Raw genomic sequence first — 19,741 nt, forward strand, 5'->3', positions numbered from 1 at the left:
TGAGAGGGCTTGAAATTAGTAATTGCGACACTCGCTCTTTGTCTTGCTCTCGAACCAAAGCGCGCCTTATTAATTTGCTCCCGCCCCAGATGCTGTTCGGCGCACTCCCAAAGACGATCGATTCCATCAATCTATGCACACGGGACACAGTTAACTGCTGCGCGTGATTACAACCGATTTATTGAGAGCGAGAAGAGTGGGGATTCTTAAAATAGAGTGAATTATTTCTTCCAACCAATACATTTTTCGCCAACTACTGCACTTAATTAAATGGATTTTTTAATGCATGAATGTAATTAAAAATTAGTTTGCGCCGCGCATGTAAGATATCAGCTTTTAGGAACTTCCAGCTCACTTTGCCAATTTTAATATTGACGAAAACGAGTCAGGGTGGGCATTTAGAAGTTGTTTTCCATTTTCAACCTTAATCGCTAACAGCGTTAGAACGATCCCGTAAAATCATCAAACCGAGATTATTTATTTAATTGTAATAACAAAATGTAACATAGACATAAAACATAAAATATTTTGACAAAGGGTTGGCAAATGTATTTACTCACAAAATTTTGTGCGTGGGTTTGTTTTTATTTTTCAGTTCTATACAAATATAATGCAGCTCATTTAAGCGGGAAATGAAACAATAAATCACTTTGCAGTGCCGGACGACAACGCACCCCGCGGCGGCCTCTATTTACTTTTAATTTAAATAAATTTCCAATACAGGGCGGGTAGCCGACACGTGGTAACGGCAGTTGTCGACTTGTCCGCCGTCGCCGCGGCTGCCGCAGTAATTTTTAATTTTCGCATCATCACCACGCGGACAAAAGTTTTAATCCTGTGTGTGCAGTGCAGCAGCGGCAGCTTAACAAGCGGGGGTTGTACATTGCAGCGGGGGAAGGGGATGAATGGCCGCGGGGTGAGAAGTGTGATTTGCGTTTTAGCAGCTCACTGGACCCGCTCACTGGCATTTTTCTTTCTAGAAAGAGTCCATAAATAAATTTGATCGATGAATTGGACAAATAAATAATAAAAAAATATTACAAGTAGGTATATAAAATAATGTAATAAAGAGAAAAAATGGATATTTGCAAGGCTGCAATGAAAAATATTTTGTATTGTTAGCTCTAGAAATTGGTATATTAAATTTATTATTTGGGGGATTTAACAAATCTATCTTCACTTCAAGCACTAAGAAACTGTAACATTTCAGAGTTTGCTAATTTTCTCGTAATATTTAACGGTTTGTTAGTGATCTTTCGCTTGAATTCGATTCCTCTCATCGCTATCTATCTAAATGTGTGCGAATTACGCGGAAAATTTCCCTTAATAAATCATGATTTTAATTGAAAGACAGTGCTCGCCGCTTGATTAGCATACATAATTTTCTCAGAAACTTAAACAGCGGAATCTTAGAAAATTTTAGCTCATTCCCAATTTGAAGAGAATGTTTTAACTAAAATAGAAAAAATATATATTTTATTTGAAAATGGCCTGGCAATAAATGCATGATAAATATCGCAATAAAAAATTGACTCTTTAATATGTCAGTTCAAAAGTGTTGCTCTCCAGATTCCTCACCCTTCACTGGCAGTCAGCAAACGTTTTCTTTTCAACGGCATGCAAAATATAATATATATGTTCCCCCCACTTTTGTGAATAGTCACTTGAAAAGTCTAAACTGTGCAGCGTGCACGCGACAAATTTATATACAGCCGAACAATAAGACAATGCAGCAATTGCCAAGTGCGCGTGTAATGGGCAATTGCTCTCGGTGCGGCACGTGCAGCTGAGTCGCAAAGATAAAACCGCCCTCGGCACGCACGCAGTCATCCTCATTTATCTGCGAGGGTTGAATTGAAAATTATCGATTCGCAGGCAGCGAGAGTGCAGAACCGGTCGCACGAGTTCTCCTGCCTATGCGAGACCGCAATTTCGGTACCAGATGGGTCTTGCAAAGTTTTTTACATCCCCCGAGGGCAGCTCTAATCCACCCCCCGAATGTAAATACGCGCTGCCGGGCCACCCCATGGATTTTATTTAAAAAGGAGCTGTGAGGGCGCGTCGGTCGCCGGCGAAAAGGATTATTTGCTCATAAATTGCGCATAAGACGTGTAATAAAAGTGACAATGTAAAGAGAGCGGCATGCTGATTAAAAACGCCACCGGAGGCGGTGTGGAAGACGCGAAAAAAGAGATGATGACGTGTTTATCGAACGACGACTCGTATTTTTCTTCTCACAGAAATGATGGTCGGCCAGTGATGTACGTGAGGCTTGGAAAAAGGGCGGGAAATTGAATAGAAGACATCACAGGTTATTTTTCTGGAAATGACCAGACTGATTTGAAAGTTTTACTTGGAGAAATATGACAATTTCTGATGATAAAAAATTAATGAATTTGTTGTTTGTTGAAGAATTTTATTAATAACCGGACTTTTTTAATACAGATGATTTTAAAGTATCTGTAAAAAAATTAATCTCACTTTTCCATGATTAGAAATGATTCACAATAAAACGAGGAAGCTGCTTCTAATTTTAACTTGAAATGCTTTTTTATCTTAAAAATATGGCACATCCTGTTGCGCCTAGTTAACATGTAAATAACCGACAAAAAGAATAATTAAATTGCATTATGCTTTTTTTGTAATTTTTCTTTTATTTATCAGGTAATACGATTCTTCTGCCAAGCAAAAGCTCCAGGGACCAGTTGAATCAGCAGCGCGGCTCGTTTTTCAATTTATTTGCCGCAGGCAGCGCCGCGTTATTAACCAGTTCGTCGGCATTCCTGGCGCTGCACAAATAGAATCATTTTTATCACTCACTCACTCATTCGCTCTCGAAAGTGTCAATCCATCAAGCGGCACCCACCCCTCGAGACGAGTGAGTGATTTGCTTTTAATCGAGCCTGCTCTCAGGAAATCTCCGTGAGTCACACTCGCAAGCAGCATCATTTCATTTATCACGCGGCCAGCAGGCTGTGCAGCGGCCGCCACATGCGCTCCCTAACCACCCCGGATGGTCTGGTCACCCCCGCCTGCTGACAGTGTCGCCGCCATAAACGTACCATTCCGCGCGCGTTCAAAATGTGTAAATGCTAATTATGTGCGAATACGTGCGTTGCCAATTGCGCAATTCGGTGCGGTGCTGCTAAGTGAAATTTTATGGAAATTATTGGCGAATTTGCGTCAAGTGATTACTGGCAAATTTTCAAAATGGAACTGCACAAAATCCCTATAGAGCATAAATTAGCGGCTATTATGTCTAGAGACAATCATAGCAAATTTTGAAAGCTGATTAAATTGAAATTTAAAAAAACGCGCCCAAATTTCCCGGAAAAAACTGCTCTGTAAATTGACAACTTATGCAACACGCAAAAAAGTGAAATAACCAAAACAAAAACCTAGATTTTATTACATCTATCATTGAAAAGAAATCTCTTACACTAAGATATTACATTTTTGCACGTGATTTTCCCAGTACACTTTTCTGTTGGAAAAATTACAAACTTTTGCAAAATTATGAAAATCACACGTCATTTAACTCTTCGCACAGAGCAGATTCCAAAAATGTAAGAATAGAAATAAGAAATCCAAACACTTTTAAAGAAATTAAGCACAATTTCTTATAGTTTTTACACTTAAATTAGCGAATCTGTACTGTATTCTTTTTTAGAAATTGTCATCATTTCATTCTATTCCTAAGTTATTTCCCAAATCAAGAATTCAAGATGTTCAGTAGACTTAAGCATTCAGAACTGGAAAATGTCTTGCGATCTACTAATATTTTAGCAAAGTCGTCCAACGCACGCTAGCTTTTAAAGCAACCTTCACAGAGCATATTTCGTCCAAGTCGGATGGAATTCGTCGCCGGGCGGAATTTCACAGCAGCTTCTGCGCCTCTCTCTCCTCTCTTATAAATTTTGCATCTCACTCCTCTTGCGTGAGTATAAAAAGAGCCGCGCGCAAGTTTAATTTGTTTGCAAATTAGTGCGAGAGCGCCAAGTTGCGCAGCTGAGAGAGAGAGAGAGAGAGAGAGAGAGAGAGAGAGAGAGAGAGAGAGAGAGAGAGAGAGAGAGAGAGAGAGAGCTGCCGGGGGACCCGGAGCAGAATGATGATGACGAAAATTAATTTAAATATTTTAATAGAAACCGGCCAGTGGCAGAGTGGAGCAGCCGGCGAGCTGACTTGGAGAGCCACACCCTCTGGCGGTGCTGTGCTGTGCATACCGCAATTTCCGAGAGTCTAATCCACACGAGTCTATGTACGGAGAGTAATTATTCGCAACTTGCACCACCATCGACGGCATGTTTGGTGCTTAAAGCTTAAGGGGATTCGGTGAATCTCAAGGAACTTGAGACGAGAATTTGTTATAAGCACTTAGACTGATTTGATTCTTCTTCAGCACAAGTGATTATTTCAACTACTTTTGGCTTAGAGGAAGATTTTTTTGTTATTAAAATTTTTGGATTGGTGTTGTAATGAATTCTTTTGATATATTGTATTGCTGTTTAAACGTTTTGTGACGGTTCCTTGGAGGATTTCAAGCATTAAATTGACATTAATGTAAATAAAATATTTGATTTCCATATTTCAGGAGCTGTAGAAATTATTTCGCATAAGGTGAAAAATATAGAAAAGACAGATTATGTGCGAAAAATTAGCTAAATTTTAAAATGCAAAAGCAGGGTTAGTGTTTTTTCAAGGAGAAAAAGAAATTTGAATTGAATAAGGCTATCTCTTTTGGTTCTCTTTTAAACTCTTGAATTACGGATCAAATTGTAATAAATATGCATGCATGTTGATTTCATTTCAAAAATTTGTATTTGTCATCTTCAATTTCATCACAAAACTTGTTGGAAAATAAATAAAGTTTTATAGCAACGAGGATGAATACCATTTCAATTCATCTTGAAAGTAATTTCATGTTGGCAACGAAATGTGAGAATGGAGCGTTTTCGCCCGCTGAGCACCCTGCGTCGTCAGATATGATAGTTTGGAGTGCTGACAGCGCTCGGCGCACCCTTTTCTGCAAAATACTTGGCAACTTTTGAAAAGCAAGGTGCAAGTAAGTATAGACGAGAAAAGCGCAGTTTTTTCCCGCCGCCGCGTTCGCTCAACTGATGATAGAAATGACTTCTTTTGAAAAACGTCGCGTTCGAATAGGCCACATCATCTCGCAACTTCTTTCAATGGACCCACTCGGGCGGAAAGGGAAAAGCGGTGGAGAAAAGTGCGAGAGGGATCGACTGGTCGGTCGCTCGGTGGGAATAGATAAAGGCCACCTTGATTAAACCACACGCAAGTCGCTCTCCCATCTGCCGACGAGCAGAATTGCTCTAACAAGTCGAAAAGTAGTCGAATAAACGCGTGGTTCTCTTTCGCTTTTTTTCTCAATGAAGATGTTGGCTCAAACGCAGAGAAATGAGCGCAATCGCTTTTTTACAGACTCTGGAAAAACTTGTCTCATGTAATTTTTTTGTGATTTGATGAGCCAAAAATTGTTAGGAATTAAGTCTTTTATTTGGTTTAATTTATAGAGGGAACCAAGTCAGAAAAAATATATTTTTAAAGCAGAAAATTTCAAACGACAACGTTTTTGTGGTAAAATATATTTTTATGTATTTTTTTATAATTTGGTGTATACCATCTACAAACTTCCTGGATTCTTGTTATCTATTCATGAGCAGTGGAGCATCTACAAAAATATTTTTGTTGTTCATGTTAAGATTTTGCACTGCATTAATTCCCAATTATGTAAATACTTTTCTCACAGGTAGAAATGCTTTAATAAAATCTGCATTTTAACAGCTGACGTGCTTCAAAAAAGATTACATTTCTAGCTTTATCGCACACTTACTCGCAATTAAAAGGAATTTACCTTTTTAGAGTCAGCTCAAGTGTCTGTAAAACTCACAAGACTGGTTTTCAAAGCGATTATCTTTGAGTCCCAGAAAACAAACCTGGTGGAAAATGCAACTTGGAGCATAAATGTGATATATTTAATCATCTTTCAGAACATTGTTTGCCCAACTGTAAACTATTAAAAACTTACAAAGCCCAGCACAAATACTGAAAGGAAAATTTTGTTGTCCTCGGAGTGTAGAAAATGACCCACCAAATTGTCTCATCAAACGTGGTCTCCGAACCAAATTTCTTTATCTTAATTCACCAGTAGCGAAAGCCGCCTAGTGTTCAAAGCTACCAATAGATAGCACTAGAAGTTTCTTTCGATTTTAATGCACTTTCCGCTGCAATTTAAGGCTCAATCCTGCTGGTGTGCTTTCTGCTCTTAAAATGTTTTATTGTGATGTGTTGGGAACAAAATTCAGTCCAGCCAACCGCAGTAGAAACACTGGAATACATTTTTATTTCAAATAATTGTTTTCATATTTCCCCGGCAATTGACCGAACCGATTTTGGTTTTCAGCACTTCAAAAGAAATCATTTTAAGAGCTGAATGCACAGCAGCAGGATTGATACTTAAATGACAGCCATTAAGTGCCTCAAAATCGGAAGTATTCGATGACGCAATCTGTTGGCTGCTTCGAATACTCAAAAGCCTTCCACAAATGTATTTTTAAATCGATTTTTAAATTTTTGGTATTTTCTTTAGTTGCTAACATTTTTGAATCGAAAAATTTCCACCTAACATCATTAAATGAATTTGCAACGCATAATAAAAACAAAATAAATAAAAGTTAAATCAATCAATTAAAATATGGGTCATTATTTGCTGATTCACCGAAAATTGACCCAATTTGCTTCTTCTGACCCTTTTTCAAGATTTATTTCCCTGATAATTATTCATGCGAACGCTGCAAAAACACGCGAAACACAGCTCCCCCATGCAGAGAAATAATTCGGCGATCAAGTCGACCTGTGCGCCAGTTTTCATAAATCACTCCCCCTGCTTTCGCAGAATAAGAAGAGCACTCGCGCATTATTGGTAAATATATGTATAGACGCAGCCTCTTTTCATAATTTCAAGTCAGCTCGAGAAGTGTGCAGTGTGCGTGTGTTGTTATTTATGGGCGCGTGCTTGCGAAAAGACACGTACATTTGCCTCTCGGAATTCTCGTCGGCTGCGTGGAAAATGCATCGCGCAGAGATAAGGCGCCGCGTGCGTGCCGCTTTTCCGTTCGCCCGTTGCCGCGAGGGATGTTTCCTTTCCACGACGGCACACGCAGCAGCCGCAGAAAGAGGAGACTTTCCAATATTTCCTCGTCTGCACGAGGGAAAGTCGCAGCTCAAATGGCTTTTTAAAGAGCTACGATTTTATCTTCAGCGCGCAATACGATTCTGGCTTTTTAATTTATTCAAGTGTCTTGTACAAGATGGCCTTGGGCTGTTTAAATAATATTATTCAACCTGCTCAAGAAAAAAAATCAATTTCTTCATCAACTTAGAAAATATTTCGTCATCTCCGGTGCTTTTGGCATGGACTCATTCAGTATAATTTGTCTTGCAAGCAAAAATTAAATATACACTGCAAATCAGGGGTGAGAAAATATCACCCCGCCGTATGTCACTATACCTGGGGTGTCAAAGGTGAGTTTTTCGCACCGCGCAGCAGTGACATGCGGCGGGGTGATATTTTCTCACCCCTGATTTGCAGTGTACCTCTACTGTCTGAAAAATAACCGGGCAGACAATTGTAATATTCCATTTGATCAGACTCAAAGTTTGATGACAGAAGGTTGCAAAATGAACATATTGACGAAAATCAATATATGCGCGTGGGTCGTGTGTCGCTGCAGCGGCTTAATCACGAGCCATTTTTCACCTCTGGGTGAGCTCTTTTTCTCTATTTCGGTTTCGTGGCGCACTGAGGCAGCTCACGCGGGCAAGGATAAATAAATAACGAAAAACAAGGGATCTTTGGGATCAACTAGGATCGTCAGGAGTAAAACACACGACGGCGGTCTGAGCTCGGAGGAGGCACACATACGCACGCACGTTAACAAAATAAAAACAGACGAAAAGAAAGCAGGCCGTGTTAAAGACGGAGTGTGATCCCAACAAATTGAGTTCCAATGAGTGAGAAAATAAATCGGGAGGGGAATTAAATCGAAATCGGGGAGACGGCGAGCTGCCAAACGCATGCGAATTACGCTCTCTGTACTCTGACGCCGGGTTGGCCGCATTTAAAAGAGAAAAAAGAGGGAAAGAGAACTGTCCGCGACATTGAGATGTCAGCCTGTCGCGCAGGGACAGTGCGACGAGACTGCAGCGAGACCAACTAAAAGAATGGCTGACAAAGACTGCTGAGGACAAGAAGATCAGCAGAGCATGTCGCAACTTATTCCAAGACAGTAAATTTAATGTAAATAGAGAGATAGAAACTAAATTATTCCTTCCATTATACTGGGCACCAGCTGTTAATACGTCTGATTTTGAGTGGCCTGGCCTTGCGGTTTAACAGTGAAAATGATGGCTAAGGATGTGCAAAAAATAATCGATTTAGATTATTTTGTTCAGTGTGTCTTATCATAAATAATATCATTAAAAGTTATTTTTGAGGAGAATAATCGGTCAGTAATAGGTTTCTAAACGTTAAATTTTTTATTTATTTAGTTAAAAGTGTTTCTTTGATCCAGTTAAAACGATAATAGAGTTTCCTTTCGGAAAATTAACTGAATTTTTCATCATAAACTGTATTGTATACCTAAATTCACGTCCACTGGACTCTCTGGGAAAAGCTACCACAGGAGGAGGGCGTAACTCGCGGGAATTTTGAAATGGGGGTGCGGTTCCCCGGAAAACTAAAATAGAGGGTAACAAAAGGATGCAAAAATGGTAAAATTAACACTTTTGGACTTTCCCTCTGGCAGATGAGTGAATTTTATTTTACGGTCTGTGATTTCTGTGTCAGCCTGATCCATCTCGCTAAAAATATTCTTCCAACTTTATCTCTTTTAAATCATTGATATTTTCCGAGAGCATCCCCATTATACAAATGCGGGCCTTTTGCAGTCACGTCAGAGATAAAGCATTGGATCGGCAATTGCGGGCAGCCATGGCAGTGCGTAAAAATTTAATGTTCGCGTCCCAAGTTGGGAAGTAGCAGTTATTCGTGTTTGCGAGATAAAAACATGCCGTGATTGGAAGGGCATTAATTTCGAGCGCTGATAAAACGACATTTGATGGCGCGCCACACGTCCATCTCGTTCTGTGTATGATAAAGCGAGCCTCCATAAAATTACTCGCGCTCTGTTTTACGACGACTTTTTGCTCCACGGCTGCTTTATTGCAGTGCGGTGTTCGAACGAACCGAAATTGCCACTGGCGACGCAAACTTTTTCGTCTGGTCTGCAAGCGAGTGATTGTGAATTTCAGTCGGATCGACGGTGCGGTCGCTTTTTGTCAGGGGATCTGCTCCACTGCGGCCGCCTCTATGCTGCGGTCGCACATCGGCCGGAAAGTGGCTTTGCCCGACAGAATTTCCTCTGATTCGATTTCCAATCAGCTTACTCATTTCCAAAGTTGGGACTAATCAAATGACGTGAAAGCCAAGAAAGTCGCGTTTACGCACAAGTGCGAAAACTTGTTGCTAAGGATTTGCAGAACCAACATTCAATTATTTTTTCTGTGACCATCAAACATGCACGAATCATGAATTTTTAAACATTTTGAAATTCGATTATTTCTACAACTACTACAATAGATAAATATAATATCATTAGGGCTTCAGTTGAAAAAACTGAAGTCTGTAAATTATAACGTAAAATTTTACTATTTTCCGCACTTTGCGTTCCTTTTCTTTTTTTATTTTTCATGTGAACTGCACCCTTATCTCAAAAACGCCTTCTTCCAGTGGCCGCTGTTCACAAAGAAAACAGTGAACGTTTTTCCGATAAATGATGTAAAATTTAAAAAAATAAGTCATATTTTCCAACGATTAAATTGGTGAAATCGATTATTTATCGTGGAAAATATACTAGTGGCTATTTCACTGATGGCAGTTGACAAAATAGAAAATTTTGGAACGGTTGAAAGCCGATTATTTACCTATTATTCTTCTCAAAATCAATTCTTAAACGGATTATTGAAAGACATATTTATAATAATCGACTATATTGAGCAAAAAAATACTATTTTTAAACAATACCCCGAATTGTTGTCTCCAACTCTCCGATAAAAAGAATCAAGGTTGTTTTTGTAGAATCAAGGTATTAAAATTACTTTTTACTGACTTCATATTGGCTTTTATTTCTCCGTTCAATGTTTTATTCTGAACTACGCAAACAGAGCGAATTTATTTGCTCGCAAACTGCCGGCGAGAAGAAGCGATTGCTGAACAAACAACTTGGCCTCCCAAATTTGATCGCAATTCTGTGGAAGCTCTTTTGGCACACGGGCGCGAAAAATAAAAACTGGCTTTTCCATTTCACTCACATGCAGCGCGTGTAAGGGCAGACGTGGAGCAGGGCGAAATTGCCGGCGGTGGCGAGATGTTTATCTTCGGGCACCACACATATTTGCATGACTCGGGCCCGAGTTGGTGCGCAATGCAGAGGCACACTCGCACAGAGAGAGAGAGAGAGAGAGAGAGAGAGAGAGCCCGCCTTTTTGCCTTGCGAATATAATTTGGACTAAACACACGTATACACGCAGCGCAGGCGGTGGTGAGAGAGGACGACTCACTCACCTCTAGCTCTCCCAGAAAACCTTCATTTCTCCGAATCAAAGAGGAAAGTTAGCAACGCTAATGCTTCCTATTTTTTTAGAGAGATTTGAGAATTTTATTTAAATTAATCGGTAGTTAATGAATCGTTAATTAGTTTAATATGCAATTTTTTTTAATTAATAAAGACCTTGAAATAAAAATGATATATTTTGTTTAGTTAATTTGGGTTTTTTGGTTAATTCTGCGACACTATTTAATCAGGATTTTATCAGAAAATCTTAGCATATTCACACGTGCAAACGCATTCTTTTTCCCTCATTTACTTATATTAGCGGCTGTTCACAGAGAATCAGGTGCACGTGTTTATCGATAAAAATTGCTAATGTTTCCAAAAATGAATTCGTGACAATCGATGATTTTTCATTTTAAGTGGCAAAGTAACAAGTGGCTTTTTCACTGATGACATTTGTTAAACGTCAAATCAATCATTTTCCTTAAATGCACCCCCATTAAAAATATCAAGTTTAGCGAAATTTTATTTCTGCACATCACATTTGATGGGATTTCCTAATCGGACTTCTAATTTTAAATAAACAAGTTAAATATGTTAAAATAAAACGCAACAATCTCTCTGCTCATTTACCATCATCATGAGTTCAGTGCAATTGAGAAGTGAGCAGCGTTCGAGACTAGTGACGGCGACCGCATCAAATGTGCAGCCCTTTGTGCCATTCGGCGAGAAATTTCACCAGTGAGTGAATAAAATACGGCCTGCCCACAATTACGCGAGCACGCACAAAAGAAGAAGTCTTTTCCGAGCAATTATCATAATTATTGGCCGTGCGCCGGCGTTTGAAGTTTCCGCCTCTGCACCTGCAATTACCGGAACTTTTCATCTCTGTCGGGGACAATTTTCCGCTGAGTTGCAGTTGCAAAGGAAAAAAAGAGTAGAGCGCGTCCGGGAAATGTGAAAGGAGCATAAGAGTTTGCTCAAAACTGGCTCCAGCGCTAGCTTAATTGTTTCCGCGGGTTTGCCCCGCAATGAGACGTTTTGCAATTTAATATTCATCGTAAACACGGCCATCATATTCGAAGAAACCTTTTCATGCTTGGCTGATCCTTATATATTACAATTTGCCTTTTGAAATAACTCAAAGGAATAATTGAGAGTTGTACCATTGAATTGAAGCGATTTCCAGCGGTAGATCGTAATTTGCAAAATTACTCAAATGTTAATTTAAGGATACGTCCTCAAAAGGAAACTTGCAAATAGGTTTTGTTGAAATTGTTAAATTTGATTATGCATTCATGATGTTTTTGGTGGAAATTATTCGATTCGTCGACTAAGAATTGATACAAAATTTCAAACTAGATTTAAAAATACAGTTTGTGCTCAAATTGGTTGGACAGTGCTTGATGAGACAAAAAAAGTAATTAATGATTAACCGCGAAGCAAAAAAAAAACTAAAAATATTATTTATTTAGAAGATGTTGAAATTTCATTTTTTACATCTTGACCTACATTTCCTAATAATATACTGTTTTTCCAAGGAGTTAACAGCGCACTTCCATTGCTGCCGTATCAATGCAATCTCAATTTCCGTGATTGAAACTGGGCAAACAAATAATACTTTATGCGCCGAAATGGCTCAAGAGCAACAGAGAGCTGCACGTGTTCATAAAACGAGAGGCGTCATGATTGCCGCCCGCACCGTAATAAGATTTCCACATTAAACAACACCTGCTGCAAACACATTAAACGTGTATGTGAGCTCCAGGAGCAGCAGCAGGGGTTGCAGGCGTCGTAAATAAGGGTGGCGGCGCTCTCGCAGACCCAGATATTAATTTTTCAACTCGACTTAATGAAAGAGAGGAACGGCAACTTTTGTAATTACCATTTTCCGCCGGCGATATGAATGTGAGCGGCGGTTCAGTTTCTGCGAAGCCGAGCTCTGCTAAAAGGGTTTTCGGCCGGGCGGGCTGGTGGGCGAAAGGGGACGAAAACGGAGCGGGAGAGGGTGGAACAGGCAAAGTCTATAATTCAAAATTACGACCAATTAGTTCGGCGGGTTGCTTCGCGTAGAGAACTTTGCGCGCGACCGAAATCTAAATTCCGGCTTCGCAAGGAAATTGCCGGCCAATTATGCTGCGTAAATATATTTGACTACAGCTCAATGCAAAACGAGCCACGCAGCGTTATTTGGTTATATTTAAGTATGCCTTCACATTAATTGCGTTCGTCGGTCATAATTGAAACCTATTTAATTGGTTCTTTTGCAATTCGACGTAGCAGCATTAGAGTGAATTATTACATGTAAAAGGGGGAAAATATAAACTGGAAATCTGCTATTGTTTTATAATTCCCTGGGACATGCAAAAATAGCCGAAACAGCCGCTGTACACTACGAGAACGTATCATTTTTCCTCCTAAATTTTCAATAATAACCAACCATATAAGCTGAATTAATTTCCGCGCAGAGTTTAAGCCACTCTTTAATTTTAAAATTAAAATACAACCAATTTTCCCAAATATAGTTTTCAAAGAATCTTTTAAATCGTTTTTTTAGAAGAATTATAGATTTCTGAACGTTTCAACAATTTATTTATTTTGCCAAGAACCAATAAGTGAAATACAGCCACTTGTGTCATTTCCACTTAACACGGTACATACTCGATTTCCTCGCGTTGACCGTTGCGTAGCTTGCAGAGACGTGGTTCCCCAGAAAATTAAAAAAAAGTCGTGATACACGTGTCACAAAGTGCGGGAAAACTGCAAACTTTTGACTTACAGATATTAAGATTTTTGGGTGAAATCCTGATTAAAATATCAATTAACTGGATTTGCGAAAATGAAACTTACAAAGAGCACAAAAAACATTGCACTGCGCACATTTTCCAGCAAATCGAGTTGTATTATTGAGTGGGCGGCAGAGTCTTGGCCTTAAATACCTTTGCGAATCAGTTGGAACTCGGCAATAACAGCTTCATTTCCTCAAAGTGCGATAAGGAGCGGCGGCAAATTCGTAGAAATTCGCAGTTCCAGCCTCATTATGCGAGGCCAAAGCGACTCGGCGCATTGAGCTGCTAATGAAGGCGTGGAATACATATAATAAAGGCCGGCAGCCAACTGGAGGCGGGCGTCGTAAAACAATAAGTGCAGAAGCAGCAAGCACTAGGTTTTGATTGCGACGATAAAAATTCAGCACGGCGCTAAAATGACAATAAACGCAGCCAGTGCGGGACAAAAGTCTTCACCCGCCCAGCGTTTAGAGACGCTCGAACACGTCCGATTATATTAGTGTTCACAAGGAATCATCTCACGCTTGAGTGCATGTAAAACATGTTTTAAGACCGCAAATAATTATCATTGATGATAATTGAGAAACATTTCGTAGAAAGGAAAGTTAAAATGTGATTTCCATTTCCTCCTCAATATTTCAAATGCTTATCCTCCTGTGGTGAAAAAATCATTATTTTTTTTTCATTGGAAGCAGGAAAATTTGCATGACAAATAAAAATCCAACACGGAAGACAAATGAGCAACGCGGATGGAAGCCAGAAAAAACTTGGAAGTTAATGAAGAAGCAGTCGCTAAACTGCTGTCAGTATAACTAAAGCCATTCAAGTTAACAAAAGAAAGGAAAGTCAAAGATGAGTTAAATTACATTTTTAGATAAGCAGATTAAAAAATATAAACAGGCAGAAAATGATGTAACTACTAATGCTGAGAATTTTAGACGGGTTGTTCCAACGAAAAGACGATTATTTTTTGCCCATTTTAAATGAGTGGTTTTTTAAATTCTAATTAATTTCAATTGTCGTCTTCAATATTGACAGATGATCACATTTTGTTACATAAAGTTTGAAAAATTATTTCAACAGTGTGCGTAATACAGAGTTTCAAAATTCTTGAATCATTAAATGTTTTGTCAACGATTTTTAACCTCATTTACGATTACTCTCGTCGCAAGCTATCCAACAGTGTGGGAATTACGGATATCCGCTATGGACTCAATTCTGACTACTTAATTAGTGAACGAATGAAGGAACTGATTTTTTAAAATTTAAAAGGCAATCACTTGGGTAAATTGAATCTTTTTTCCTATTTTTCATAGCATATTTAAGGTCAAGGAACTAATTATTTATCATAATTTTTCAATAATGGTCCACTTAAAATAAATTTCAGACAAAACTAGTTGATTGTCTTCGATTCGCAACCCTACAATTAATTGTTTTTTATGAGAAATTCCTCCAAAGTCAAGTAATCACTTGTTACTGATATTCAAGGATCAACGCAGCTTTTCACTGTCCAAAAAATTTCCCTTTTCCACAGGGAAAGCAGTGCAATTCGCTCTCTTTGGTGGTCGTTCGCGAGGGAAATAATTCGGAGAACGGGTACGAAGATCGATTGGCGAAAAATTGCCTCAAGCAGACTCCATCAAAAAATTCCGCTTGTTCGCCATAAAACGTGACACCCGCTGTCTTTTTCCGAGCAAATTCGCGGGGAGATTAAAAAAAGGCAAAACAGAGCCGGTTCGTTCGCTCGCTGGTATTAATTAAAAAACTTTGCTCGCCCTTTTTTCAGCCTTCCTCTTTCGCTGCGGCGAAGGTCCCTGCGTTTTTGTTTGTTTGCTCTTTCTCTCTCTCTCTCTCTCTCTCTCTCTCTCTCTCTCTCTCTCTCTCTCTCTCTCGTGATGTGACACGCACGCACGAGAGGTAATTAGCGTGTGTGCTGCTTGCATTTGTAACGGGAGATTGCGTGCGCGTGAACGTGGCGCCGGCCTCGCCTGCCGTGTGCCTTCTAATCTCTTTCGGAAATAATTTTTCGGCCCCGGCAGTGTTAATATCAAAAAGTTGCTCGGCGACAAACCCTCGGCGAAACAGCAACTTTCGCGCTCGAGTAAACATGGAAAGTTTTCAAATTTCGTCTGCCACCCGCGCGCGGTTTATCCCCGCCGTGCGTACTTCGGTGGTCGCGGTATTTCCATTTATTGGTGCGGCTCTCGGCTGGAACTAATAATAACAAACCACAGACTGTGCTTGTAAATAATTTTGCGCACCAAACCGAACGAGAGAGAAAATTGGCAACTTTGAACACAAATTTATCGATGATTTTCACCCAATTTTGTTTAAAGATTAAATTTAACGCTAAAATACTCACTTCAGCTCAAAATAGTGACTACTACAAACGATTTTCCTAAATTAGCTACCATAAAGCTGGATCAAAATGGAATTCAGACACTTAACAAGGAAATACTGTGATATAATAATTCAACTGTGGGGTAATTTTGCAAAATTTTATTTCAATTCAAAAAATCGGGGCTAATTCGGACTGGTGATGAAAATTGAAATTTTAAAAAAAAATTCGGGAAAAATTACCGACCCCAGTACCCGAGAAAAGTCGTTTTGATTTAACTTATTTACCTGAAAGTTATGCAACCAAATTAAAAATGAAATATTCAAATTTAAGTTTTCTGAAAAAAACTCTCCTACAAGAGCCGTTAAACTTCTGAACACGATTTACCGTAACCCTTTTTTGTTTGCAAAAGTATAAAATGATATGCCATCGTCAAAAGTTTAATGAAATACGACCACTTTTAAGGACATTGTAGCAGTTAAAAATTGTTAAAAATTGCAGAGGCGTGGAACTAATCATTAATAACGAGAACTATTTCCTTTGCAAATTGTCGTCTTGAAAAATTTACATTGAATTTAAAAAAAAAGTTATGACTAACCGTCTAAACCTAACTTTTTTCCTGTAAAAAAATAAAAATACTGAACTATTTTCCTAAAGTAAAAATTAACATCACAGCCCGTATGCTGCAGTTAATTTTCGTTCCTGGATGAGCCAGAATGGAATCTGCCCAAACTGGAAGTACTTTTGGTCTGCACAAATACCTCTGGTCATGTCGGCATTCATTGCAGTGTATATACATTCACGCACGATTTGTTTGTTCAAAGAGTGGCCAATTAACATGTCCGTACCTGCAACAACAAAACAAGCAATTAGCATAATAATGCCGGCCGCGTGTTACAGTTTAATTAGGCCGCGGTAAATAATTAAGCGGCAGCTCGGTGCACTCGGCTCTCTTTTGTTTGCAACTTGGCGAAATTACATATTAAACAGGCATAACTATCACGGCCAGGGTGGCGCCGAGAGCGAGCACAAAGAACAAGCAAACGCCGAGCTACGTAACTCGTCGTGTTTGCTCAATAACTGTGTGGAATTTCACTAGGAAACCAGGCCACAATGGCAGCCAACCAATCCTGTGCTCATTTTTCTCCTATCTCGCTCGCTCGCTTGCTCGCAGCAATTACAAATTGCACAGTCGAGGGCGTCGTTTCGCAACAACTGCATAAGCCGTTTAGCTGTGTGAGCTGCTCAGACGTGGGAAACTTTGCTGGCTAAGCATCTTTGAAGTACATATTGTCCAACTCTTTCAATTTCAAAAACTGTGTCAAACAATTTTCAAATTGTAAATAAATAATTTCAAGAGAGTGTGTTTCTAACAACAAATAAATCTGCACAAGGCATTTAAATTAATTGTGAGAGACATTTTATTTCTAACAAAGTTGTGTAAAGATGTACAGGATCGGATCAATCTGTTCAAGGTTTGATATTTTTGTGATATTGAATAATTAGGGAGGTAATATTTTTTATAAGTTGAATCAGAAAATTTATGCCTTTCGCGCTTGTTTAAGCTCAAAATTAAAAAGAAGTGAAACATTTTTTCGGTGTTGTGAACAAAACACACGTGATGTTATTCAAAGGAAAGGGACAACGCCATGAAGTTGTGAAAATTAGATTGAAGTGCTTGGAATACATAACGTTTTCGCAGTCGTCGGCTCAATTTGGTCCCCGTGCAGGCGCACAATTGCCAAACCGCAGTGCTACACACCGGCAGAAATAAAAGGCTGGATATTGCGGAGCGATGAAGAGGCAGTAGTGTGTGCCGCTCTTGACTCTCAACGGCGGTATTCAAATTTTGGAAAAAAGAGAGCGAGAGACAAATGGTAGACGCATTATTATTTCATCCCCAATTGTGCCCCGACGGATATGAAAAATTTGCATGCGTTCTCCGTGCGAAAAGGCTGGATGCGCGCGTGCCAGCGCAGGATTCGGATTTTATAGCCGACGGTTTTTCCAGCACATCATCCTTTATTCTCCTGCTGCTTTTTCTCCGCCCGCCCGCCAGCTCGCTCTCGGGAGGAACACATATTATTTCGACGGCAGGCAGCTAAAACTAGCGTTCACTCGCTGCACACACACACTCGGAACGAGGACAAAGAGAAAGAGAGACGCACACACAAACATTCCTTGCGGAAAAATCGATTTTGGGTAAATAACCTACGCTGACTGGCTGGCTGTACACGAAATAACAACAACAACAACATGCTGCTGGCAAAGTGAAATTTAAATTCCGCACGTACCACTGCAAGCAAATAATGAAATGTTGTAATTACACAACCCATTCCTGCAGCAGCAGCAGGTATTTCTGAATTTTTTGCAAACACAGGCACGCGCGTGGAGAAAGGAGCCATTACAGGGCAGGAGGTGGAAATCCATCCCCGTGCCGCCTCTAGCCATGGTGTCGGCATAAAAAAGTAAACGACACGGCAGGAGCTGCAATGCGGGAGAAATAATCGGCACATAAAACAGCCGGCTGATCCTTTTTTGCACAAACAAGCCGCCGCCTCAGCCTTTGTCGAGCAGGAATTTCTTCTCTCCGGCTCTGATTAATCAGCGGCTCCTTGTGGCGCGCGCGCGTGTTGCGCGAACAAATGATAAGAAATTTATTTCTCGAGGCGCCTCTTCTTCTCTTCTGCAGAATCACAGCTGCCTGCCCGAAAGAGCAGGCCAATCTGTTCCTCCGCCCTTACCGCCGAGTTTGTTTTAATTGGACTTGCACAAATGAGCCTCTCGTTCCGCACGCCTTTTTGTTTCGCCGTGAAAGATGGATAGAGAGAGGAATTGATTAGACCTCCCAATCGGGATAACGATCAATTTCGGGACTGTGCACCTCTCTTTTGTAATTGCAAAAACTGAATGCGTAGCGCCTCTGATGATATTGCCCTTGGCGTTAATTACAAACTCATATTACTCTCGTCGATCTCCATCCTCGATTACCTTTTTAATTATTAATTTCTTTATAGTTAATACAACACCCGAGGAAGGCATTTCTGCAGAGTAACTGGATTTGTACTCGTTGTTCAAAATTTGAAAATAAATTAGTCCCAACATGTTTTGTCACAAACTGGCCCCCCTATTCATAGGGATGAGAAAAATAATCGACCTTTGCTCAAGATAGTTGATTATTTTAATCGGTGTCTCACACATTTAATAATCGGTTTTGAGTAAAAAAAATCATCTTTAGACGTTAATATTTTTTTACCAAAAGCAATCAGTGATATAGCCGCTTGTTTCTTTTCCACTTTAACGATAAATAGTCAATTTCCACAAGTTTACTGTTTACAATATTTTTGAAAAAACTTAATGAAAGAAACACGCGCTCGCCGAATTTTCTGGGAAAAGCGGTCACTGGAAGACGACGCGACTCACGGAAATTTTGAAATGGAGGCATGGTTCCCCTCCCCAGATAATTAAAAAAGAGGGCATGGCAAAAAAATAAATAAAAAAATAGGTTAACGCTGAGGGCATTCTAAGAGATTAGGCCGATAAACGGCGACGCAATGTCGCGAGCGCGCGTTGAAGTCCATTTTTGTCCCCTGCGGCTCTCGGGCGTATGCAACCGGCGCGTCCGCTGCGCCGAGCGTGAAGTATCCTACTCCTGAGAGCCATAAAACGAAGCGGAGAAAGAAGCAGCCGAGAGAGCGAGAGAGCTGGCTGCTGGCTAATTTCAAATTCAAATAAACAGCCATAAAAGTTTTAAAGCGCGCACTTCGGAAAGCGAATGGAATTATGCCGGTCTCGCGACGTCATTAGCGCAAGCAGCGCAGCATAAAACTTTACGATTGCATTTGGCCGCAGGTATCGAGCGCAGGTGCAATATGCGCCGGTGATTGCATTAATGGGCCGAGTGCAATTGGATTGCCGCCCTCGGGCCGGCTGCCTGCAAAATCACTTCCAACTTGGCTTAATATTTACGGCCGCGCAGA

The 19,741-nt window shown here is 40.0% G+C and overlaps 1 protein-coding gene across 6 annotated transcripts in view; it reads right to left on the reverse strand.

The window, feature by feature from the left end:
* Nucleotides 1–19,741, reverse strand: part of LOC135939432 (uncharacterized) — a 175,800-nt gene that overhangs the window by 118,121 nt on the left and 37,938 nt on the right. For 2 of the 6 annotated variants that reach the window (XM_065483849.1, XM_065483825.1), the window contains exon 1: nucleotides 16,523–16,627. The exons of the other annotated variants lie outside the window; for them this stretch is intronic. In XM_065483849.1, the coding sequence (XP_065339921.1) occupies nucleotides 16,523–16,560 (38 nt within the window). In that variant the 5' untranslated portion in view covers nucleotides 16,561–16,627. Of the gene's footprint in view, nucleotides 1–16,522; nucleotides 16,628–19,741 lie in introns of those variants that run through there. 6 annotated transcript variants of the gene reach the window in all.

This window comes from Cloeon dipterum, chromosome 1 (assembly GCF_949628265.1).
Source record: "Cloeon dipterum chromosome 1, ieCloDipt1.1, whole genome shotgun sequence".
NCBI lineage: Eukaryota > Metazoa > Arthropoda > Insecta > Ephemeroptera > Baetidae > Cloeon > Cloeon dipterum.